The sequence below is a fragment of the Pleurodeles waltl genome, chromosome 1_1 (assembly GCF_031143425.1).
Source record: "Pleurodeles waltl isolate 20211129_DDA chromosome 1_1, aPleWal1.hap1.20221129, whole genome shotgun sequence".
Lineage (NCBI taxonomy): Eukaryota > Metazoa > Chordata > Amphibia > Caudata > Salamandridae > Pleurodeles > Pleurodeles waltl.
Genome location: NC_090436.1, coordinates 851,606,097 through 851,632,136, shown reverse-complemented (window position 1 = coordinate 851,632,136; position 26,040 = coordinate 851,606,097). Strand labels below are relative to the sequence as shown.

The 26,040-nt window shown below is 46.1% G+C and overlaps 1 protein-coding gene across 1 annotated transcript in view; it reads left to right on the top strand.

The window, feature by feature from the left end:
- TRPM6 (transient receptor potential cation channel subfamily M member 6) overlaps positions 1–26,040 on the top strand; it is a 1,083,502-nt gene that overhangs the window by 455,200 nt on the left and 602,262 nt on the right. The window contains exons 6-7 of the mRNA XM_069229129.1: positions 23,998–24,122; positions 24,759–24,930. Of these exons, the coding sequence (XP_069085230.1) occupies positions 23,998–24,122; positions 24,759–24,930 (297 nt within the window). The remainder of the gene's footprint in view (positions 1–23,997; positions 24,123–24,758; positions 24,931–26,040) is intronic.

Sequence of the window (26,040 nt, the reverse complement as noted above, 5' to 3'; positions counted from 1 at the left end):
AATATGCAGTAAAGCACTGTAAAGGGCATTTCTTCTGCTCAGCAAATAATGCATAATCAGGCCTTCATGGAAGACCTGCTGTCACAGACAACTAATTCTGTCCCTTCAAGGATAGGTCACAAACACTTCACTCGGAATAAGCCACTCTAAGACAAACACTTTTGAAAAATGTGTGCATTGCAGATGCATTGTCTGTATGTAGGTACCTTTATTGTCTTGTGCACTTTGTTTTTCTTGTCAGCAGGGCCCTACAGATAGGCAGTTTATTACGCAGCTAACATTTGTCTATAAGACAAAGATCATAGGATACTCAGCCTAGTGACTGCAGTCAGACCTTGGCTGGATGCCTGCTAATGCACCACAGCCCACCTTCCACTGCACTCTTCTTCCATACAAGGTATGTTACAGAGACAGGTAGAGCTGTAAACTATTGTACCGGTAGACATTGTACCTTAGTGAGCCAGTGAAACAGCAATAACATGCTTATAAATGCCAGGTAGTGCATGTCAGCAATGTCTAATCACCTTAAAACTTGTAAATATTACCTATTTCAGCTGCGTACATGTGATATTTAACCAATTGAAGCAAGCTGCAATAGTGCTTAATTAAAGTCCCTTACTTCAATGTGATCTGTGCATGAAACGGAAAGCACATCCAGCTTTACTAGCACAGTTTCTTTGTTAGAAGTAAATGAAAGGATTTGTTCTCTTATCATCTTTATCTCATTCTGTCATTCTTACTTTCATCACTTTACTAGCAACAAAGCTTCTGCTTACTACAAATAATATTCCTTCTTACTCTTGCAGCTATTCGCTGTCTGTTACTCTGCTAAATATTCCTACTCTTAACTCTACTTCCTCCTTCTTACTCTGAATACTCCTATTCTTACTCCTACTGAGTCCCTCCCACCTGCAGCAGCAGTTCCTGCTCTAACCTGCATTTCAGCAAAGAGAGAGATGGGTGCCTCAACTGCTACAGTTTTGCATGTGTGAGAAATGCAATGATGAGCGCAGGGTTTGGATAGCCATCTTAACCCCTTCGCTGCCAGGCCTTTTCCCCCTCCTGTGCCAGGCCTTTTTTTGCCTATTTGGGGCAGTTCGCGCTTAGGCCCTCATAACTTTTTGTCCACATAAGCTAACCAAGCCAAATTTGCGTCCTTTTTTTCCAACATCCTAGGGATTCTAGAGGTACCCAGACTTTGTGGGTTCCCCTGAAGGAGGCCAAGAAATTGGCCAAAATACAGTGAAAATTTCGTTTTTTTCAAAAAAATTGGAAAAAGTGGCTGCAGAAGAAGGCTTGTGGTTTTTCCCCTGAAAATGGCATCAACAAAGGGTTTGCGGTGCTAAACTCAGCAGCTTCCCAGCTTTCAGGAACAGGCAGACTTGAATCAGAAAACCCAATTTTTCAACACAATTTTGGCATTTTACTGGGGCATACCCCATTTGTGCAATTTTTTGTGCTTTCAGCCTCCTTCCAGTCAGTGACAGGAATGGTCATGAAACCAATGTTGGATCCCAGAAACCTAAACATTTCTGAAAAGTAGACAAAATTCTGAATTCAGCAAGGGGTCATTTGTGTAGATCCTACAAGGGTTTCCTACAGAAAATAACAGCTGAAAAAGAAAAATATTGAAATTGAGGTGAAAAAACCATCAATTTTTCTCTACGTTTTACTCTGTAACTTTTCCCTGCAATGTCAGATTATCGAAAGCAATATACCGTTACGTCTGCTGGACTCCTCTGGTTGCGGGGATATATAGGGTTTGTAGGTTCATCAAGAACCCGAGGAACCCAGAGCCAATAAATGAGCTGCACCCTGCAGTGCGTTTTCATTCTATACCGGGTATACAGCAATTCATTTGCTGAAATATAAGGAGTAAAAAATTGCTATCAAGAAAACCTTTGCATTTCCAAAAAGGGCACAAGATAAGGTGTTGAGGAGCAGTGGTTATTTGCACATCTCTGAATTCCGGGGTGACCATAGTAGCACGTGAATTACAGGGAATTTCTCAAATAGATGTCTTTTTTACACACACTCCTATATTTGGAAGGAAAAAATGTAGAGAAAGACAAGGGGCAATAGTACTTGTTTTGCTAATCTATGTTCCCCCAAGTCTCCCGATAAAAATGGTACCTCACTTGTGTGGGTAGGCCTAGCACCCGCGACAGGATATGCCCCAAAACACAACGTGGACACATCACAGAAAACAGAGCTGTTTTTAGCAAAGTGACTACCTGTAGATTTTGGCCTCTAGCTCAGCCGCCACCTAGGGAAACCTACCAAACCTGTGCATTTCTGAAAACTAGAGACCTAGGGGAATCCAAGGAGGGGTGACTTGTGTGGCTCGGACCAGGTTCTGTTACCCAGAATCCTTTGCAAACCTCAAAATTTGGCTAAAAAAACACATGTTCCTCACATTTCTGTGGCAGAAAGTTCTGGAATCTGAGAGGAGCCACAAATTTCCTTCCACCCAGCGTTCCCACACGTCTCCCGATAAAAATGATACCTCACTTGTGTGGGTAGGCCTAGCACCCGCGACAGGATATGCCCCAAAACACAACGTGGACACATCACAGAAAACAGAGCTGTTTTTAGCAAAGTGACTACCTGTAGATTTTGGCCTCTAGCTCAGCCGCCACCTAGGGAAACCTACCAAACCTGTGCATTTCTAAAAACTAGAGACCTAGGGGAATCCAAGGAGGGGTGACTTGTGTGGCTCGGACCAGGTTCTGTTACCCAGAATCCTTTGCAAACCTCAAAATTTGGCTAAAAAAACACATGTTCCTCACATTTCTGTGGCAGAAAGTTCTGGAATCTGAGAGGAGCCACAAATTTCCTTCCACCCAGCGTTCCCCCCCGTCTCCCGATAAAAATGATACCTCACTTGTGTGGGTAGGCCTAGCGCCCGCGACAGGATATGCCCCAAAACACAACGTGGACATATCACAGAAAACAGAGCTGTTTTTAGCAAAGTGACTACCTGTAGATTTTGGCCTCTAGCTCAGCCGCCACCTAGGGAAACCTACCAAACCTGTGCATTTCTGAAAACTAGAGACCTAGGGGAATCCAAGGAGGGGTGACTTGTGTGGCTCGGACCAGGTTCTGTTACCCAGAATCCTTTGCAAACCTCAAAATTTGGCTAAAAAAACACATGTTCCTCACATTTCTGTGGCAGAAAGTTCTGGAATCTGAGAGGAGCCACAAATTTCCTTCCACCCAGCGTTCCCCCACGTCTCCCGATAAAAATGATACCTCACTTGTGTGGGTAGGCCTAGCGCCCGCGACAGGATATGCCCCAAAACACAACGTGGACACATCACAGAAAACAGAGCTGTTTTTAGCAAAGTGACTACCTGCAGATTTTGGCCTCTAGCTCAGCCGCCACCTAGGGAAACCTACCAAACCTGTGCATTTCTGAAAACTAGAGACCTAGGGGAATCCAAGGAGGGGTGACTTGTGTGGCTCGGACCAGGTTCTGTTACCCAGAATCCTTTGCAAACCTCAAAATTTGGCTAAAAAAACACATGTTCCTCACATTTCTGTGGCAGAAAGTTCTGGAATCTGAGAGGAGCCACAAATTTCCTTCCACCCAGCGTTCCCCCACGTCTCCCGATAAAAATGATACCTCACTTGTGTGGGTAGGCCTAGCGCCCGCGACAGGATATGCCCCAAAACACAACGTGGACATATCACAGAAAACAGAGCTGTTTTTAGCAAAGTGACTACCTGTAGATTTTGGCCTCTAGCTCAGCCGCCACCTAGGGAAACCTACCAAACCTGTGCATTTCTGAAAACTAGAGACCTAGGGGAATCCAAGGAGGGGTGACTTGCGGGGCTCGGACCAGGTTCTGTTACCCAGAATCCTTTGCAAACCTCAAAATTTGGCTAAAAAAACACATGTTCCTCACATTTCTGTGGCAGAAAGTTCTGGAATCTGAGAGGAGCCACAAATTTCCTTCCACCCAGCGTTCCCCCACGTCTCCCGATAAAAATGATACCTCACTTGTGTGGGTAGGCCTAGCGCCCGCGACAGGATATGCCCCAAAAACACAACGTGGACATATCACAGAAAACAGAGCTGTTTTTAGCAAAGTGACTACCTGTAGATTTTGGCCTCTAGCTCAGCCGCCACCTAGGGAAACCTACCAAACCTGTGCATTTCTGAAAACTAAAGACCTAGGGGAATCCAAGGAGGGGTGACTTGCGGGGCTCGGACCAGGTTCTGTTACCCAGAATCCTTTGCAAATCTCAAAATTTGGCTAAAAAAACACATGTTCCTCACATTTCTGTGGCAGAAAGTTCTGGAATCTGAGAGGAGCCACAAATTTCCTTCCACCCAGCGTTCCCCCACGTCTCCCGATAAAAATGATACCTCACTTGTGTGGGTAGGCCTAGCGCCCGCGACAGGATATGCCCCAAAACACAACGTGGACATATCACAGAAAACAGAGCTGTTTTTAGCAAAGTGACTACCTGTAGATTTTGGCCTCTAGCTCAGCCGCCACCTAGGGAAACCTACCAAACCTGTGCATTTCTGAAAACTAGAGACCTAGGGGAATCCAAGGAGGGGTGACTTGCGGGGCTCGGACCAGGTTCTGTTACCCAGAATCCTTTGCAAACCTCAAAATTTGGCTAAAAAAAAACATGTTCCTCACATTTCTGTGGCAGAAAGTTCTGGAATCTGAGAGGAGCCACAAATTTCCTTCCACCCAGCGTTCCCCCACGTCTCCCGATAAAAATGATACCTCACTTGTGTGGGTAGGCCTAGCGCCCGCGACAGGATATGCCCCAAAACACAACGTGGACACATCACAGAAAACAGAGCTGTTTTTAGCAAAGTGACTACCTGTAGATTTTGGCCTCTAGCTCAGCCGCCACCTAGGGAAACCTACCAAACCTGTGCATTTCTGAAAACTAGAGACCTAGGGGAATCCAAGGAGGGGTGACTTGCGGGGCTCGGACCAGGTTCTGTTACCCAGAATCCTTTGCAAATCTCAAAATTTGGCTAAAAAAACACATGTTCCTCACATTTCTGTGGCAGAAAGTTCTGGAATCTGAGAGGAGCCACAAATTTCCTTCCACCCAGCGTTCCCCCACATCTCCCGATAAAAATGATACCTCACTTGTGTGGGTAGGCCTAGCGCCCGCGACAGGATATGCCCCAAAACACAACGTGGACATATCACAGAAAACAGAGCTGTTTTTAGCAAAGTGACTACCTGTAGATTTTGGCCTCTAGCTCAGCCGGCACCTAGGGAAACCTACCAAACCTGTGCATTTCTGAAAACTAGAGACCTAGGGGAATCCAAGGAGGGGTGACTTGTGTGGCTCGGACCAGGTTCTGTTACCCAGAATCCTTTGCAAACCTCAAAAATTGGCTAAAAAAACACATGTTCCTCACATTTCTGTGGCAGAAAGTTCTGGAATCTGAGAGGAGCTACAAATTTCCTTTCACCCAGCGTTCCCCCAAGTCTCCCGATAAAAATGATACCTCACTTGCGTGGGTAGGCCTAGCGCCGGCGACAGGAAACACCCCAAAGCGCAACGTGGACACATCCTAAATTTTGGAAAAAAACAGAGGTGTTTTTTGCGAAGTGCCTACCTGTAGATTTTGGCCTCTAGCTCATCCGGCACCTAGGGAAACCTACCAAACCTGTGCATTTCTGAAAACTAGAGACCTAGGGGAATCCAAGGAGGGGTGACTTGCGGGGCTCGGACCAGGTTCTGTTACCCAGAATCCTTTGCAAACCTCAAAATTTGGCTAAAAATACACATGTTACTCACATTTCTGTGGCAGAAAGTTCTGGAATCTGAGAGGAGCCACAAATTTCCTTCTACCCAGCGTTCCCCCAAGTCTCCCGATAAAAATGATACCTCACTTGCGTGGGTAGGCCTAGCGCCGGCGACAGGAAACACCCCCAAAGCGCAACGTGGACACATCCTAAATTTTGGAAAAAAACAGAGGTGTTTTTGCGAAGTGCCTACCTGTAGATTTTGGCCTCTAGCTCAGCCGGTACCTAGGGAAACCTACCAAACCTGTGCATTTCTGAAAACTAGAGACCTAGGGGAATCCAAGGAGGGGTGACTTGCGGGGCTCGGACCAGGTTCTGTTACCCAGAATCCTTTGCAAACCTCAAAATTTGGCTAAAAATACACATGTTACTCACATTTCTGTGGCAGAAGGTTCTGGAATCTGAGAGGAGCTACAAATTTCCTTCCACCCAGCGTTCCCCCAAGTCTCCCGATAAAAATGATACCTCACTTGCGTGGGTAGGCCTAGCGCCGGCGACAGGAAACACCCCAAAGCGCAACGTGGACACATCCTAAATTTTGGAAAAAAACAGAGGTGTTTTTTGCGAAGTGCCTACCTGTAGATTTTGGCCTCTAGCTCAGCCGGCACCTAGGGAAACCTACCAAACCTGTGCATTTCTGAAAACTAGAGACCTAGGGGAATCCAAGGAGGGGTGACTTGCGGGGCTCGGACCAGGTTCTGTTACCCAGAATCCTTTGCAAACCTCAAAATTTGGCTAAAAATACACATGTTACTCACATTTCTGTGGCAGAAAGTTCTGGAATCTGAGAGGAGCCACAAATTTCCTTCTACCCAGCGTTCCCCCAAGTCTCCCGATAAAAATGATACCTCACTTGTGTGGGTAGGACTAGCGCCCACGAAAGGAAAGGGCCCAAAACACAACGTGGACACATCACATTTTTTTATAAAAAGCAGTGCCTACCTGTGGATTTTGGCCTGTAGCTCAGCCGACACCTCAGGAAACCTAGCAAACCAGTGCATTTTTAAAAACTAGAAACCCAGGGGAATCCAAGATGGGGTGACTTGCGGGGCTCTGACCAGGTTATGTTACCCAGAATCCTTTGCAAACATCAAAATTTGGCCCAAAAAACACTTTTTCCTCTCATTTCGGTGACAGAAAGTTCTGGAATCTGAGAGGAGCCACAAATTTCCTTCCACCCAGCGTTCCCCTAAGTCTCTCGATAAAAATGGTACATCACTTCTGTGGGTAGGCCTAGCGCCCACAAAAGGAAATGGCCCAAAACACAACGTGGACACAACATATTTTTTCACAGAAAACAGAGGTGTTTTTTGCAAGGTGCCTACCTGTGGTGTTTGGCCTGTAGCTCAGCCGGCCCCAGGGGGGGGGGGCAGAAATGCCCTAAAATAAATTTGCCCCCCCCAACCCCCACCCTCCCCCGCCGGGAGCGACCCTTGCCTACGGGGTCCTCCCCCCTGCGTGACATTGGGCACCAAAAAACAAATCCCCGGTGCCTAGTGGTTTCTTCCCCCTTGGGGGCAGGTTGACCTAAACTCAGCCAATCTGCCCCCAAGGGGGGCAGAAATGGCCTAAATACAATTTGTCCCCCAGGGGAGCGACTTTTGCCTGATGGGTCCGCTCCCCATCTCTAAAAAAAAAAAACAAAGAAAAAAAAAAAAGAAAAAAAAAGAAAAATTCCCCTGGCGCCTAGAGGTTTCTGCCCCCCCCCCCCCCCCCCGGGGGCAGAAATGGCCTAAAATAAATTTGCCCCCCCCAACATCCACCCCCCCCGGGAGCGACCCTTGCCTACGGGGTCGCTCCCCCTGCGTGACATTGGCGCCAAAAAACAAATCCCCGGTGCCTAGTGGTTTCTGCCCCCTTGGGGGCAGATTGACCTAAAATTGGCCAATCTGCCCCCAGGGTGGCAGAAATGGTCTAAATACAATTTGCCCCCCCCAGGGGAGCGACCCTTGCCTGATGGGTCGCTCCCCATCTCTAAAAAAAGAAACAACAAAAAAAAAAAACACAAAAAAAAAAAATTGCCCTGGCGCCTAGAGTGTTCTGCCCCCCCCCGGGGGCAGTTCGGCCTAATAATAGCCGATCTGTCCCCCGGGGGGGGCAAGAAATGGCCTAAAATAAATTTGCCCCCCCCAACCCCCCCCCCCCCGGGAGCGACCCTTGCCTACGGGGTCGCTCCCCCTGCGTGACATTGGCGCCAAAAAACAAATCCCCGGTGCCTAGTGGTTTCTGCCCCCTTGGGGGCAGATTGACCTAAAAATTGGCCAATCTGCCCCCAGGGGGGCAGAAATGGTCTAAATACAATTTGCCCCCCCCAGGGGAGCGACCCTTGCCTGATGGGTCGCTCCCCATCTCTAAAAAAAGAAACAACAACAAAAAAAAAAACACAAAAAAAAAATTGCCCTGGCGCCTAGAGTGTTCTGCCCCCCCCCCCGGGGGCAGTTCGGCCTAATAATAGGCCGATCTGTCCCCCGGGGGGGCAGAAATGGCCTAAAATAAATTTGCCCCCCCCAGCCCCCCCCCCCCCGGGAGCGACCCTTGCCTACGGGGTCGCTCCCCCTGCGTGACATTGGCGCCAAAAAACAAATCCCCGGTGCCTAGTGATTTCTGCCCCCTTGGGGGCAGATTGACCTAAAATTGGCCAATCTGCCCCCAGGGGGGCAGAAATGGTCTAAATACAATTTGCCCCCCCAGGGGAGCGACCCTTGCCTGATGGGTCGCTCGCCATCTCTAAAAAAAGAAACAACAAAAAAAAAAAACACAAAAAAAAAATTGCCCTGGCGCCTAGAGTGTTCTGCCCCCCCCCCCCGGGGGCAGTTCGGCCTAATAATAGGCCGATCTGTCCCCCGGGGGGGCAGAAATGGCCTAAAATAAATTTGCCCCCGCAACCCCCCCCCCCCAGGAGCGACCCTTGCCTACGGGGTCGCTCCCTCTGCGTGACATTGGCGCCAAAAAACAAATCCCCGGTGCCTAGTGGTTTCTGCCCCCTTGGGGGCAGATTGACCTAAAATTGGCCAATCTGCCCCCAGGGTGGCAGAAATGGTCTAAATACAATTTGCCCCCCCAGGGGAGCGACCCTTGCCTGATGGGTCGCTCCCCATCTCTAAAAAAAGAAACAACAAAAAAAAAAAACACAAAAAAAAAATTGCCCTGGCGCCTAGAGTGTTCTGCCCCCCCCCCGGGGGCAGTTCGGCCTAATAATAGGCCGATCTGTCCCCCGGGGGGGCAGAAATGGCCTAAAATAAATTTGCCCCCCCAACCCCCCCCCCCCCGGGAGCGACCCTTGCCTACGGGGTCGCTCCCCCTGCGTGACATTGGCGCCAAAAAACAAATCCCCGGTGCCTAGTGGTTTCTGCCCCCTTGGGGGCAGATTGACCTAAAATTGGCCAATCTGCCCCCAGGGGGGCAGAAATGGTCTAAATACAATTTGCCCCCCCAGGGGAGCGACCCTTGCCTGATGGGTCGCTCCCCATCTCTAAAAAAAGAAACAACAAAAAAAAAAAAAACACAAAAAAAAAATTGCCCTGGCGCCTAGAGTGTTCTGCCCCCCCCCCCGGGGGCAGTTCGGCCTAATAATAGGCCGATCTGTCCCCCGGGGGGGCAGAAATGGCCTAAAATAAATTTGCCCCCCCAGCCCCCCCCCCCCGGGAGCGACCCTTGCCTACGGGGTCGCTCCCCCTGCGTGACATTGGCGCCAAAAAACAAATCCCCGGTGCCTAGTGATTTCTGCCCCCTTGGGGGCAGATTGACCTAAAATTGGCCAATCTGCCCCCAGGGGGGCAGAAATGGTCTAAATACAATTTGCCCCCCCAGGGGAGCGACCCTTGCCTGATGGGTCGCTCGCCATCTCTAAAAAAAGAAACAACAAAAAAAAAAAACACAAAAAAAAATTGCCCTGGCGCCTAGAGTGTTCTGCCCCCCCCCCCCGGGGGCAGTTCGGCCTAATAATAGGCCGATCTGTCCCCCGGGGGGGCAGAAATGGCCTAAAATAAATTTGCCCCCGCAACCCCCCCCCCCCAGGAGCGACCCTTGCCTACGGGGTCGCTCCCTCTGCGTGACATTGGCGCCAAAAAACAAATCCCCGGTGCCTAGTGGTTTCTGCCCCCTTGGGGGCAGATTGACCTAAAATTGGCCAATCTGCCCCCAGGGGGGCAGAAATGGTCTAAATACAATTTGCCCCCCAGGGGAGCGACCCTTGCCTTATGGGTCGCTCCCCATCTCTAAAAAAAAAAAAAGAACAAAAAAAAAAAACACAAAAAAAAAATTTGCCCTGGTGCCTAGAGGTTTCTTCCCCCCCTGGGGGCAGATCGGCCTAATAATAGGCCGATCTGCCCCCAGGGGGGGCAGAAAAGGCCTTCCCAAAAAATTGCCCCCCCTGGGAGCGACCCTTGCCAAAGGGGTCGCTTTGTTGCGTGATATTCGCGCGCAAAAACAAACTCCCTGGTGTCTAATGGTTTCTGCCCCCCTTGGGGGCAGATTGGCCTTATCAAAATAGGCCAATCTGCCCCCAAGGGGGGCAGAAATGGCCTAAATATATATTGCCCCGTAGGGGAGCGACCCTTGCCTAAGGGATCGCTCCCCACCTAAAAAAAAAGAATTCATCACAAAAAAAAACAAAAAAAAAAAAAGGTCCCTGGTGCCTAGAGGTTTCTGCCCCCCCTGGGGGCAGATCGGCCTAATAATAGGCCAATCTGCCCCCAGGGGGGGCAGAAAAGGCCTTCCTAAAAAAATGCCCCCCTGGGAGCGACCCTTGCCCAAGGGGTCGCTCCCTTTTGCCAATTTCAAGAGAAAAAAAAAAATCCCTGGTGTCTAGTGGGGTTTCAAAAGCCGGATTGCAAGCAATCCGGCTTTTGAAACCTGTGAGAGACTTCAAAGGGAAGGAAATACATTTCCTTCCCTTTGAAGCCTCTCGGGGCCTCCCCCATGGGATTGAAAAAGAAATGCAAAAGCATTTCTTTTTCAATCGCGCTGGAAGCTCTGCTTCGATGGGGGAGACCCTGTGACTAATCAGCGCGCGCTCGCGCGCTGACGTCACAGGGGGGGTTGGGGGGGTTGGGGGTGGGAGGGGAAGGGCTTCCCCTTCCATCCCTGACTTGGGGGGGTGGGGGGGAACCCCACAGAGGGAGCGAGAGCGCTCCCTCTGGGCTCTGTGCACAGGACGTAATGGTTACGTCCTGGGCACAGCAGCACTGTGCCTCAGGACGTAACCATTACGTCCTGGGCACAGAAGGGGTTAAAGGGTGCTCAGAGGTTCGCGCTGCCCTTCTTTTCCTTTAAGGAAAACAGTGACCTGCCTGCTGCTGGAGGAAGGTTGGCTTCCTCAGCATCAGGTTCATGTCTGAGGGGATATCACCTTCTTAGTGTACTGGCACTGAGATAGTTTGAATAGGAAGTGACTCCCATTGCATTTCAGTTATAGCTCAGCTATATATGGCATTTGGATGCCATCTGCAACAGACTTTTCTATTGAAGGTCCTTCTGCGAATGTAGCCAACACTGCCCTTTTCAGATTGCTGATGTTAATGCTTAGTGGTTGTGTCATATTTGTTGCTAAGGATTGTCAGAGATATGTATTCTATTTAGTTCTGTGACATGCAGAATATGATGCAAGCTGCTGCCACTGAAGAAGATGCTTTCATGGTAGGAACGTGTGGTTTAAGGCTTCAAGGCCTGTAGTAAAAAGGAGAGGTGGTAAAGTGAGTATTTGTTGCTGATAAAGTGCTTTATTACAGCATCAGTTCAGTGACAAAGTAGATCACAACTACGATAATAATACCTTCACAGCAATTAATTTCAGGGAGGAAAATGGAAGTACCCCCGATGCCGGGCTTACATCCTCCCACCTGCCAAAAAAAGTAACGTAACGGTGAGCCACGGCCAACTGTCAATAGGTCAAGGGAGCCGCAGGTCGAAAAAGTTTGGGAACCACTGTGCTAGGGTATAGTGAATGTTTAGCAGGAATACCACAGTTTTTTATTTTTTGGGGGGAGTATCCTGACACTACTGAGTAGTTGTTTATTTGGCTGGTATGACTTTGTCTGCATCTTCTGTGAAAATTAGGAGGTTGTCATCATAAACTGCAACTGTGTATTTGCCAGGTTGGAATGTAACCCCACTGGGTCTGTCATAAGATCATAGTTAGTACGGCAGTGGTTCTCTGACCAGTAGATATAAGAGAGAGGATAATGGGCAACCATGATGGGTACCTTCATATAAATTAAATGGGGTGGAAAGGTGTCCATTAATTCTTACCTTTGCTTCCGGTTTTTAATAGAGAGCCGGGACCATGTGAATAAAATTGTCTTGTAATTCAAATATTTGAAGTACAGCACATAAGAAATTTCATGGCACCATGTCTAAACCTAGTGTTGCTGTCGGAGAATCCAGAGTTTTTAAAATGTTTTTATTGTTTGGCAAAATAGCCTGATACATTCCAAGGCAAGTGTGCCTCTCAAATAACCTTTCTGGGCCAGGTGTTCTAGTTTCTGAATTACCTTCTCCAGCCTGAAGGCTAGGATCTTTGCATATGCCTTTAAATCAATATTGATTAGTGAGATGAGCCCGTACTTCATAACTTTGAGGTGTTTTTCCCTTCTTTTGGTATAACCACTAAGGTTGCAGAAGTTCCATTCCTGATTTAGGCCCTAAGGCCCTGATTTATACTTTTTGGTGCAAAACTGCACTAAGACAGTTTTGCACCAAAAAGTTTAGCACTGGCTTGCACAATGTCTGTGCACCAGCTGGGCATCATATTTATGGAATGGTGCAAGCCAGTGCAAAGGGTAGGCTAGTGTCAAAAAAAGAAGTTAGCCAGGTGGGGCTGATGGTATGGGAGAAGGGGGTTTTTCTGATGCAAAACCATCCATACCAGATGACTCCTGTCTTGCAAAAGACAGAAGTCATGCCCACCACCCCAATGGCCAGCACAGGGGACCAGGGTCCCCTGGGCATGGCCACTGCACCCAGTGCCATGTAGGGGGCCCATTTCAGGACCCCCATTGGCACTTTAATTAAAAAAAAGAAAACTTAACTGTACTTACCTTAACTTACCTGGGATGGGCTCCCCCATCCTCCGCTGTCCCTCTGGTGTGGGCGTGGGTGTCCCTGGGGCCTGGGGAGGGCACCTGTGGGCTTATTCCATGGTGTTCCAACATGGAAATAGGCCCACAGGTCCCCTATTGCCTGCCCTGACCCAGGCGTTAAATAATTGGGCCAAGCAAGCTTTGCACCATTATTTGACCTCTCTTCCCCCCCCGATTTTAGCACGGGGATAAATATGGCGCTAAGGCCATAGAATCATTTTTTGCACGGGAACGCCTACCTTGCATCTCATTAACGCAAGGTAGGTTTCCATGTCCAAAAATGACTTTAACTCCATCAATTTGGCGCTAGACGGGTCAGGACAAAGGCCTTTTCCAATTTTAATACTGCAAATGGCACTGTGGATTTCCACTGTTTCAGTAGGCCTGTTGAGAGACAGTGGCTCCTCATTGTCAGTGGTAGGTAGAGGAGAATTATATACTTATTTAATGCAGCCATTTGTTTATTGATGTTTTATAAGTTCTGGTACAAGTCTTGAAAGTTTTAAGAACGTTTTCAGTAGACGTGAGGATAATTCTCTTTTTATTTCTCATAGCATGAATTAACGATGGACCGCGATACAGCCCAACTGTTCAGTAGTCTGAAATTCATTTAAACATTCTTCCCTTGACTTTGTAGTTTTTTGAACGACCAGATGAGTTACTTGTGTTCATAATGTATTAGCAGTTTTGTAGGCATTGATCTGATCTTTCATCAATTTGTACGATTTACACTGTTGGTCTTGCAATACGTTTTCACTAAAATGATCGAATTGGGTGGCAGTTATTACTTCTCTTACCCTTTCGCGTGGTGCCAATGTAGCCCTAGCTCATGAAGGGAAGTGCGAACCCTGCTGCTTTCCTAAGAAAACAGTTGGAAGCTTTGGGGGCTGAATGGTCCTCCTTTCCTATAGCCCAAAATCTGTGCCCTCTGATGAAATCCGTACCTGTTCACTTGGTATCAAGATCAGGGCTTCTCTGTTGAAACAGGGATCGGTTATGGAGTCTTTGACTCTCCATAACTTTGTCCTTGAGCGATTTCCTTGTAGGTGTGTCGCAAACACCAATCAGTGTAAAGCACGCCTTCATTCTCTCAGGTTGAATTCGTTGATTGGTGACTCTAGTTGTCTATCGCAATGAAATGTATTCACTCAATGTAGTCTCTGTGGAATTCTTAACAGCTTGAGTGAATCATGTAAGCAGCGTACTGTGCAAAGAGGTTTCTTAGCAAGTGTAAAGCAGCTGTGATAGCTCAGGCAGCTCTAATAGAGGGTTGTCATGACAACTTTTCTTATTCCTTTTTGCATGGAAGACTCATGACAGTGATGAATGTATTGTGAGGTGAAAGGTGCAGCAAACGCGCATGAGGTCATCACTTCTGTAAAGAAAGGAACTGGCTACGACCAATTGAATTAAAAAGTAGTGAAAAGGAAACATGAAAATCAGTACATAATTGTGAACATGTTCAACGTTCAGTTGGGTTTAGAGTATTCATCTGCATACCCTATTATTAAATCTTAACTCCAGTCCATAAGTGGGGAAAGCTGTATTTGTCATTGTCCTTTTTATTTTCTGCCTATACTAAAGAGCATGTCAGTGCTATAGCGCACATTATCACAACCATAGTTCACTGATGCTTTTGTATGCCGGTTGATGCTTCCCTCCTGGCATTGGTTGAGTGATTTGCTTAAGTGTAGCCAGTGCTTATTGCCAGGCTATACCCTCATGTATTTCTGATGCTTCCATCCTCCAAAAGATTGACGTAGTAGTTAGATATCTCTATAGACAAGATAGAGCGCTGTGTTATTTTGCCAGGGTGTACCAGGCTTATATGAATGGAGGGACCACTTCTCTCTCTCTCCTCATGATGTCACTTAGAGAAAGACTGAGCACTCGTGATAAGCTAAGTCGCCCTGTGAATGGATCCCCCTGGTGTAGCAATCAGTGTATGAGTTGAGTTTTAGCTACCACTGTTTACACTGTACCCATCAGAGAAGCACGCTATTGTGACTTCAGAGCGTCCGGCTACAGTTGATGACTCGTTCGTGAACACTCAGCTGGCTTAATATCTTTGCTGCTAAGCCTTTTCCTTCTTCTGTGCTAAGCCTCTTTTTTGTCTATTTGGGGGTAGTTTGTGCTGAGGCTTCCATAACATTTTGTCCACATAAGCTATCCACACCAAATCTGCGTCCTTTTTTCCAACATCCTGGGGATTCTAAAGGTACCCAGGGTTTGTGGATTCCCTTGGTGGGGACCGAGAAATTAGCCAAAATACAGCTAAAATTAGTTTTTTTTTGGGGGGGTAGGGAAATGGAAAAAAGATTGTTTCCCTGCAAGTGGCATCAATGAAGGGGTTGCAGTGCTAAAATTACCATCTTCCCAGCTTTCGGGAACAGGCAGACTAGAATCAGAAAACCACAGTTTTCAACAGTTTTTGCATTTTACTGGAACATACCCCATTTTTCCTATTTTTTGTGCTTTCAACCTCCATCCAGTTAGTGATAGAAATTGGCATGAAACCTTTGGTGGAACCTGGAAAGCAATACATTTCTGAAAAGTAGATAACATTCTCAATTCAGAAAGGGGTCTTTTTGTGTAGCTCCATCAAAGTTTTCCTATTGAAAGTAATAGTTAAATAAAAAATAAATATTGATATTGAGTTGGAAAAAACAGCCATTTCTGTCTATGTTTTCATCTGTAACATTTTCAAACAATGGCAGTCTTTCAAAAGCAATATACAGTTACATCCGCTGGACCTTATGGGTTGCAGGGATATATAAGATTTGCAGGTTCTCCAAGAACTCAAGCTGGCCATAGCCAATAACTGAGCCACACCTTGCAATGGGTTCTCATTGTGTATGGGTATACAGCAATTAATTTGGTAAAATATAAAGAGTGAAAAATAGGTATAAAGGAAACCTATGTATTTCTGAAATTGGCACAAGATATGGAGTTTGGAAGCCGTGCTTATTTGCACATCTCTAAATTTGTGGGTACCCATAATAGCACATGAAATAGAGGGCATTTCTCAAAATGACTTCTTTCTTACACACTGTCTTTCATTTGGAAGGTGCAAATGCAGAGAAAGGCAATTGGTAATAACACTTGTTCTTCTATTCTGTGTTCCCAAAAGTTTCCCAATCAAAATTGTAACCTTACTTGTGCGGGTAAGCCTAGTGCCTACGACAGGAAGCACCCCCAAAAGCAATGTGGACACAACACATTTTTCCGCTGAAAACTGACATTTTTAGCACTGTGCCTAGAGGTGGATTTTTGGATCTAGCTTAGCCAGCACCTAGGAAAACCTAGCAAGCCTGTAAAATGTTGAAAACTAGACACCTAGAGGAATCTAGGGTGGGGTGGCTTGTGGGGCTCTCACCAGGTTCTGTCACCCAGAGTCCTTTGCAAACCACAAAACTTGACTAAAAACACATTTTCATCATATTTCTGTGATGTAAGGTTCTGCAGTTTGAGTGGGCCATAAACCTTCATCCACCCAGCATTCCCTCAAGTCTCCTGATAAAACTGATACCTCAGTATTGTGAGTAGGCCTAGTGCCTGTGACAGGAAATGCCCCAAAACCCAACATAGACACATCATATTTTTCCACCAAAATAAGACTGTTTTTTTTTGTTGCAAAGTACCTAGCTGTATATTTTGGGCTCTAGCTCAGCCGGCACCTAGGGAAACCCTGCAAACCTGTACATTTTTTAAAACTAGACACTGCCGCCACCCCGCAGCTCCTCTTTCCTTCGCCTCAGGTACAGGCTCCCAGCCTGCCCTGCAGCCAATCTGAATGCTACTGTCATGCTGCCAGCAGCATGACAGCAGCATTCTGATTGGTCAAAGCGCCCAGCCAGGGCGCTCCCAGGCAGACTGAGAGAGTCTGCCTGCTCTCTCTAACCCAGCACTGCAGTGCCAGGTTGGACACAGTTTAGGGCGCATGTATGTTTGGCTGGCCTGAGACGGCTGACCAAACATATAACTCTGTGCTTGTCAGTCCCATGTCTCCACTCCTTCTAAAATACAACGATAATAAACATATTTTATTATTGTTGTATTGAAGAAGTTTGGCAGCTGTTGCTGATGCGGGGGGTGACACTCCTCTGCCCTAGCAGAGGAGCCATCCCTGCCAGAATCCTTTACAAACTTCACAATGCATCTTAAAACACATTTACTCACATTTCTGTGATGCAAAGTGCTGGATTCAGAGGGGAGCCCCAAGCGTTCTTCCCCCCCAGCATTTCCTAAGTCTCGTGATAAAAATGGTTCCTTACTTGTGTGGGTAGGCCTAGTGCCTGCGACAGGAAATGCCCCAAAACACAACATAGACACATCACATTTTCCCACTGAATGTTGACTGTTTTGTTTGCAAAGTGCCTATCTGTGTATTTTTGGCTCTAGCTTAGCTAGCACCTTGAGAAACCTAACAAACCTGTATATTTTTGAAAACGTGATAGCCAGGGGAATCCAGAATAGGCTGACTTGTGGGGCTCTAGCTGGAGACCATCCTACTTTACCTAACAGACAGTATCCTTTCCAAACCTCAACATTTGTCATAAAAACGCGTTTTCCTCTCATTTTTGTGGTGCAAAGTGCTAGATTCTGAGGGGAGCCACAAGCTCTTCCGATAAAAATGCTACCTCATTTGTGTGGGTGGGCCAAGTGCCCGCAGCAGGGACGGGCCCAAAACACAACATGGACACATCAAGATTATCTATCACAAAACAACCTGTTTTTGCAAAGGGGGACAGCTGCGTTTTTGGTCCTGGGCTCGGGGCTTATCTGGGGAAACCTACCAAAGCCAGACATTTCTAAAAACTAGACAACTGGGGAATCCAGGGAGGTGTAGCTTGTGTGGATCCCCCAACATTTTCCCACCCAGAACCCCCTGCAAACATCAAATTTAGCTAAAAAAATATCACATTTTCCTCACATTTCTGTGTAGGATCACCCCACCGGCACAAATTTCCTACCACCCAGAGTTTCCCTCGGTCTCCCCATAAAAATGATACCTCACTTATGTAAGTGCCTAAAGGAGAGTCAACCTAAAAACATATTAAAAATTGTGCTTATGAACATGCTTTGGTGCCCCCTCAATCTCTACATTCTCTTGGCCCTTTCCTGTCACAGGGACTTGGCCCTCCCCAAAATTGTCAACATTTAAAATCCCTGGTGTCTAGTAGCTTCTTCCCCCAAAAGGGTCTAAAGAAAAAAGGGGCCACTATGCCCCCAAGGTGGGCAAACCTTCCAAAATAATTGCCCCCTAATGTGAGAGACCCTTGCCCAAGTGGTTGCTCCACAACGTTGCCTAAATTTAAAATCTCTGGTGTCTAGTGGTTTCTGTCTTCCTTAGGGACAGATGGGCCTGAAAAAAAGAGGCTGATCTGCCCCCAAGGGGGGCAGAAACTGCAAAAATATTTGCCTCCTAAAGGGAGCGACCCTTGCCCAAGGGGTCGCTCCCCAAAATCACCAAAATACTAAATCCCTGGTGGTCTGGTGGTTTTCTGAGATCATCCTAACAAAATGGCTCATCTGCTCCCAAGGGAGGCAGAAATTGCCAAAATATGTGCTCTCTAAAGGGGGGTGCCCTAAAGAGGCCGCTCCCCATGCATCCACACACACACACACACACACAAAAAGAGAAAGGAAAATCTTTTTCCATTCCTGTGGTGCCTTTTTGAAACCCCTCACCTCCCCCAGGAGAAAAAAAACGTGCCTGCTTCTCCTGGCTCTGAAAGCAAATGGCTTCCAGTGCTGCAGGCATGCTTTGATGACGCCATCACGCTGGGTGCGTGCTGATGTCATCCGACCGCTGACTGGGGGAGTCGAGGTGGCAGCAGATGTGCTTCTGCTGCCAACCCTGATGTGGGCCCTGTAGGGGGAATCCAATAGGGGTAGCGCCAGCCCTTTCTCTGTGAGTGGGTGCCGGGGGCTGACCGACGCACATGCCTACTGTGGCGTTGGACTGCTCCCAGCCGTCCAGTGCATGCAAGAGGTTAATAGTAGTGCACAATCAAAAGAGGGACAGGGAGATTAATGGTCCAGTGTACAGACTCCCTATTAATGATATAATATAAAAAACTACACTGTTCCATAGAAAATGTGTGTTTAATTCCACTAGGCACTTTTATATCTAGAAGCAAATGCCCTCAAACACCCTATGAATGTCATGCTTCATCATAGGGCTTGCTCTTCGTCAGACCGGTGCTGCAATGTCTGACGGGCCCACCACACGGGGGCACTCTGCCAGAGATCTTAATTGGAGATCCGTGCTATGGTTTAGAGAGAGTACGAATGAATTAAATCCTACGCACTGAAAAAGATAGGAGAGAGAAGAAGAGGATAACATTGGCTCAAGAACCCTCCAAAAATCCACAATTCATTGATTGACGAAGGGTCTGGGTAAAGGTTAAAAAAGGTGTTAGGGAGTGAAACAGAGATAATGCTCGGCCACTCTGCCAACAAAACACGGTGAAGGAAGAAGAGATTATCTTCAACCGTCACCACAGGTCAACATGATTTGCGCCTAGAAAGTGCATATGGATCTAGTGGTGCTTCACCATGACCAAATAACAAAAACAAAACCTTTCTCCTAGGCTACTTAAAGAAACTTCAGTGTGTCTAGAGATGTATGTGCAAAAACAGAAAGTCATTTACTTAGAGTAAGATTCTAAATGAAATTTGTAATGTGAAAAAAGCCTGTGGAGCAATACGAACATATTAAAAAGATCAACCTCAATTCGGGATCAAACTCATATTAAAAAAAGACAAATAATTTGATAGTGACGTAGCACTCAGTGGTCAAAGTGTTACCATGCTTAGTGAAGATAAGGCAAAAACGGCTAAAGCATCACTGCTTACCCTCCCTGAGGAACGGGCGTACCATAGGACTGGTGTGATATCTGTACAGATGCAGAAAAAACATATATTTTTTTTTTTTAAACTGGTTATACACATGTTGCACCCTGAATCAGATGGAGGGTCAAGAGGACAATGTTTGATGTACATCTAAGGGTAATATATATATACTGTAAATGTGTTCTCCATTGATGAGGTGATGTGTTCTGAGATACATAACCCTCCATTCAACAGTACCTGTAAGGAATGTCCATGGAAAGTCTGAAAAAATGGTTAATAAGGAGTATGTGAGCAACTGGCCAATGTTATTCATATCAGATAGTATCCCAACTGTATACCCATTTCTGTATTCAATACCAAAAGTATCAGGCCAGGAAGAGTGATCCCCTACCTCTGCAGTTGATGTTAAATCTATTTGCATAGTGTACACTACAGTAAACATCACGTTCGGTAATGCCGAACCACAAGTAGACATCAGACGCTCCGAGCGAGCCATCATATTTGTATAATTGCCTCGCCAATCCACATGTGGAGGGAAGATAAGACGATAAGACCCCGGGCAGGACCTTAAGTTTAGTAGACAGTACACGCTCTGCCGGAAGCTCAAGTCAAAGTGTGGAGTACAAAATGTAATTAACAGGAAATCTTGTCATGCAAAAAATAAGTGTAAGATACTCAGAGAGAGCGGTTGTACTTACATTGTGTCACGTCAGGTCCTGCTCGAAGACTTATCCCGAGGCCGCGTTCCCGAATAATGCGGAAGGTACCCATCTGTTAGGTAAAGTAGGATGGTCTCCAGCTAGTGCACCAATCTGCGTCACTAGTCGCTGATTAGGCAGTCGGGGAAAGCTCACGTCACCAGTTCAGGGACGTAGAAGATGGACAAATCAAAAAAAGCTCGAAAGTACCCATCGGATTAAAAATAGAAACAGGACCCTCTTGGAATCGGGAGGGTCCATATACACGTTGGACAACAAAGAAGTAGACCAAAAAAGGAAATTCCCCTTGTAAAAAACAGGCAGATGGCTAAAACAAAGTCACAGTGTGCTAAATGTGAGTGTGGGAGGACAACGTTATGAAAGTAAATATGAAGAATCCATATTCAAAAAAGCTCCCAAAATATCTTCTGAAATCTAAATAAGATAGAGTTATAAGTCCAAAACGGATAACCCACTCATTGCAAGAAGGACCAGATTGTGAAATCTAAGAGGAGGGCTATTTCAAGAAAATGGAAGCTAGTCATATATAAATAAACACTACCAGAAAAATGCTGATAATGTATGTGGTGTTAGTCCATGTACATTAAATGGAACCAAATAACATCATCCCACTCAAGTATTAGTATGGAAACTCATCCACGGAATATCATCATTCAGTCCGTGGATGTGAGTTCCCCGTTTGAATACACAGCGGTGTTCCCTTTCCAACAAGGACTTAGGTCCATTTGGTAGATGTTTGGGAGAGTCCAAGACTAACCACCACATATCCTCAGTGGTGTGTTTAGCATCAAGGTAGTGAATGCTCAATTTTGTAATAGAGCGACCGCATCTGATGTTACTGCGGTGCTCATTAATCCTAACCTTGACTGGTCTTGTGGTCATACCTTTATACTTGAGGTCACAGGGACAGGTAATCATGTAAATACAATTGTGAGTGTTACAATTAGTGTGTTTCAGAAGGTGCCATGCACCAATTGGCTCAAGATCCAAAATGTCAGGTCGTTTAGTAAGGGGACAAACATTACAATTGCCGCATGTAAAATGTCCTGATATGGGAGTGGAGTTCCAAAGTGTGCTCAGTCTAGATGCTGTGTGGGTCATGGTAGGGCGAGTGTGGATAACCAGATCCTTTAGATTAGTTGTTCTCCTAAAGGCAAATAGAGGTTTAGGAACGGATAGCCCGCCATTATTGAGAAAAGACTATCTCTTGATAACCAATTTTTTTAGGGTATTAGAAAGTGGAGTGTACGTGGTGGCACATGTCAGACAGGTGTCAGTCGCCTTTGGTTCAGTTGTCAATAGCGCCTCTCTATGGTTGTTCCAAGCATGCTTCCGTGCTGTATTGATTACATGATGAGGATAATGTCTTTTGTGCAATTTGGCCAAGAGATCATTGGCTTGTGCATCAAAAGATAAGAAATTACTACAATTGCAACGGAGTAGCAAGAACTCCCCTTATGGTAAATGATCCATAGGGCTTTTAGGTGGTGACTCTCGTATAGTAATAGACTGTTGGGATCTGTGGTCTTCTGATATGTGCTGGCCTCTAGCTTACCCTGATTAATAGTGATCATTAAGTCAAAAAAGGAAATTTGACCTCTTGACCCTTCATCTGATTCAGGGTGCAACATGTGTATAACCAGTTTTGTTTTATAAATATATGTTTTTTCTGCATCTGTACAGATATCACACCAGTCCTATGGTACGCTTGTTCCTATGAAGCCTTATCTTTTCTCAGGGGGGTTAAGCAGCAATGCTTTAGCTGTTTCTGCCTTATCTTCATTAAGCATGGTAACACTTTGACCACTGAGTGCCACATCACTATCAAGATTATTTGTCTTTTTTTAATATGTGTTTGATCCCGAATTGAGGTTGATATTTTTAATGTGTTCCTTTTTCTCCACAGGCTTCTTTTTCACATTACACATTTCATTTAGAATCTTGCTATCAGTATGTGACTTTCTGTTTTTGCACATACATCTCTAGACACACTGAAGTCTCTTTAAATAGCCTAGGAGAAGTGTTTGTTTTTGTTATTTGGTCCTGATGAAGTGCCACAAGATTCATGTGAACTTTCTAGGTGCGAAACATGTTGACCTGTGGTGACGGTTGAAGATAATCTCTTCTTCCTTGACCCCATTTTTTTTGGGCAGAGTGGTCGAGCATTATCTCTGTTTCTCTCCCTAACACCTTTTTTAACCTTGACCGAGACCCTTAGTCGATCAATAAAGTGTAGTTTTTTGGATGGTTCTTGAGCCAATTTTTTCCTCTTCTTCTCTCTCCTGTCTTTTTCAGTGCGTAGGATTTAATTAATTCCTACTCTCTCTAAACCACGGCACGGATCTCCAATTAAGATCTCCATCAGAGTGCCCCCTTGTGGTGGGCCCATCAGACATTGCAGTGCCGGTCTGACAAGAAGCAAGCCCAATGATGAAGCATGACGTCCATTGGGTGTGTGAGGGCATTTGCTTCTAGCTATAGAAGTGCCTAGTGGAGTTTAACACACATTTTCTCTGGAAGAGTGTACTCATATATTGTTAATAGTAGTGCACCTTCCCTGATCACCATGTCTAAATGCATCATAGATATTTTTGCTACGTTCAATCTTAAAAGCTCTTGTAAAGTCCTTGTGGGAGGAGGCATTGTATTTCTCTCCATATCTGCTCCCATGGGAAGATTAAACATTGCATTTCAAGAATGTTTTTGATGCCTCCCTCTGGGAAGAAGGGGTGGTTCATGCTCTTCTCTGTTGAGCCTTCTCCACAGTTGGACGATGCTATCAGGAAATCTGTGGGTCAGGAGTAACTATAGCTGACCAGTGCAATTTATGATATGAGTGAAAATTATAGTTCTGCTCCCCATGTAAAGCGGCTTGTGTTGTACCTATACTACTTCTGTGAAAGTTGCACTATAACTGCCATTGCTGTGCAAGTGCCGATATTAGTAAGAAATTTCAACTGCTGTAGACTGTCGCATGCACTGTTTCTAAAATGTGCTTGCACAGCTTGTGGTTGTGTTACACAATTATTTCTCTGCTGTACGTACCTATTGTGAATTAGAGTGGAGTGTCCCGTGCTGTATCTGAATGTGGTTTCCATTCCTGTTCCTGCACTGGACACATTCTCAGACTGAGGGAAGAATGCGTGAAGACAGCACTGCTGCTCCTGCTCAGTGCTGGATCTTGACCTGAACCTCTTGCACGTCTGTTTCAAGTGCTGCGGAGCCGTACTGTTAAGTGTGTGAAACAGCTGAGAGTGGTGCACATGTTCTGTGAGTGAAGTAAATATGGACTTCTGCTACCTATGTTCTATCTGTCATGCATGTGAAGTACGGTAGCACTGATAGTGCCTGTCCTGCACCTCATGTGCCTGTGATGGAAGTTTGAGAAAAACGTTTACGAGTGCAAATGCAATAATTGTGGGGGTTATCAATGTTTGCTCTAAGTGCTGTTTGCCTGGATTTCTGGACTACTTTTTTACCGAGCTTGGCTGATTGGGTATGAGTTACAGGAGTTCATGCTGACAATCTCAAAATTCAATTTGTGTTTAGGTGTTTCTAAGCATGTGGGTGATGCCCTGAAGGCACATGCTTCCCAGTATCTAAGAAAGATCTGCACAGTTGGAATCCCACCATGGGGGATCATAGAGAACCAAAGAGATCTAATTGGGAAAGATGTGAGTAAAGTAATTCTTACAAATTCGTTTTCTGATGTAGTTTTTCCGCATAGTAAATTCCTTTTCAGCATTTGAACCCCCATTTAACCGATCTGAGTTCACTTGTGACTGGCAAATGATTTCTGTCTTTTACTGCTTGCCACAAATCACCAGCCATTTGGCATTTAACAAGCTTATGTATGTCTGCAGCTCAATTCATCACATCTCCATCAGAAAGAATGCTTTTATTTAAAGAGAATAATTTTAGTGGAGACAAGTGAGCTCTTAAAAATAAGTTTTGATTATAATATGTTAGTCTATGAAGTGATAGAGTCTTTGAGGGTCGAAAATTATGGTGGGTGATGTTTGCAGACAGATGCAGAAATGAAAATGTTTGCAATGAGGTTTGTAAACTCTTGGATAATGGAATGCCTTTTTCACATGGATACCTTGTAATATGATTTACAGTCTTGACCCCTGTTGGTCATAAAATTTTTATTTTCAATCAGTTATTTTACCAGGTAGCTTTCATTTACCTGCTCACCAAGTTTTACTGATATATCTGTTTTGAATTTATTTTCAAACTGAAAGAAAATAACAAATGACGTGTAGTATCTTACTAGTCTTATGCCAAACAATACTTACATTGTTTTTTAGGTAGTGTGTCTGTATCAGACACTGGGCAACCCCCTCAGCAAGTTAACAAGCCTGAACAGTATGCACTCTCATTTTATCCTGGCAGACGATGGGACGGTAGGCAAATACGGCAATGAAATGAAATTGAGAAGGAATCTGGAAAAATATATTTCCCTTCAGAAAATACACAAACGTGAGTAAAGAGTATTCCATGTTTTTGTCCATAACATGATTTTTTGTTAAATAAAAAGCAGAGAATATTACCCACTTTCAGACTTGTAGCAATACCATTGATGTTTACACTGAGCTCAGAAATAAAGCTCTTTACAGTGATCCATCACAGGTCAATTAATTGCCTCAACGTCACATGAATATCTCCACCCTAATTAGAATCTCTCACATCCTCTGTCTTTATCCATTTTATCATTTTGGCTTCATATATACATGATTTAATGAAACAATGGCCTAAAAGAAGAAACTGTTCTTATCTTTAGTCTCTAAAGTCTTGTCTGTGTAATGCCACATAAACCTGAATAGCGAGAGGTGAGAGGTGAGAGGTGAGAGGAGGTCCTGGTGGAGTGTGGTGCTGGGGGAGGGGGTTGGTGTAGTATCGGCTTGGGCTGGCCTGAACTGGGTTGGGCTGTGTTACCACAGGGGCCTGTTGAGATCTGGGGCCTCAGGGCGGGCAGGACTGGTCAGGAGGAGGGGTGTCTGTGCGCTCACTCGCCTGGACTGCCTGGCTTGCTGTCCTGCTGTCGCCGTCTATGGCATCTGCAACCTGCCTCCCTCCTTACTCCCCCGGTTCCACTCGCTCAGCTCTGGTCTCCTTCCCCCGTGTCTACGCTGTCCCACCTATTCCGGTTGTCCCTCTGCCCTCAGCGGCTGGGGCCCCTCTCGCCCCCTGCCCTCCCCTGAGTCTTGCCCCTGCTCCCTCTGAGCCACAAAGCTCCCGAGCCTCCCTGCCCTGCCCCGGCCAGACTACTAGTAGTGCTGATGAGTAGTAGGGGCTGGTGGAAGGGTGAGGGCCGCAGGGGGAGTTGGTGCTGGTTGGGGCAGGTGGTGGAGCCTGCTCGGCCTGGTCCTGTCCTTGACCATCCCACGTCTGTCCTTCCGCCGATGCTCATGCAGCTTGACAGACCCCCAGGTCACCTGACCCCAGGCTGGACGCTGCTATCCTGAAGTGGACCCAACCTGTCTTCAGCTCTGGGGGACAATTCCTGTTCAGCTAGACCTTTCTTCAGTGTGCAGGCGGCAGGTGACAGGAAAGTGTGGTGACTGTATTCAGCCACTGCCAAGGGTGTGT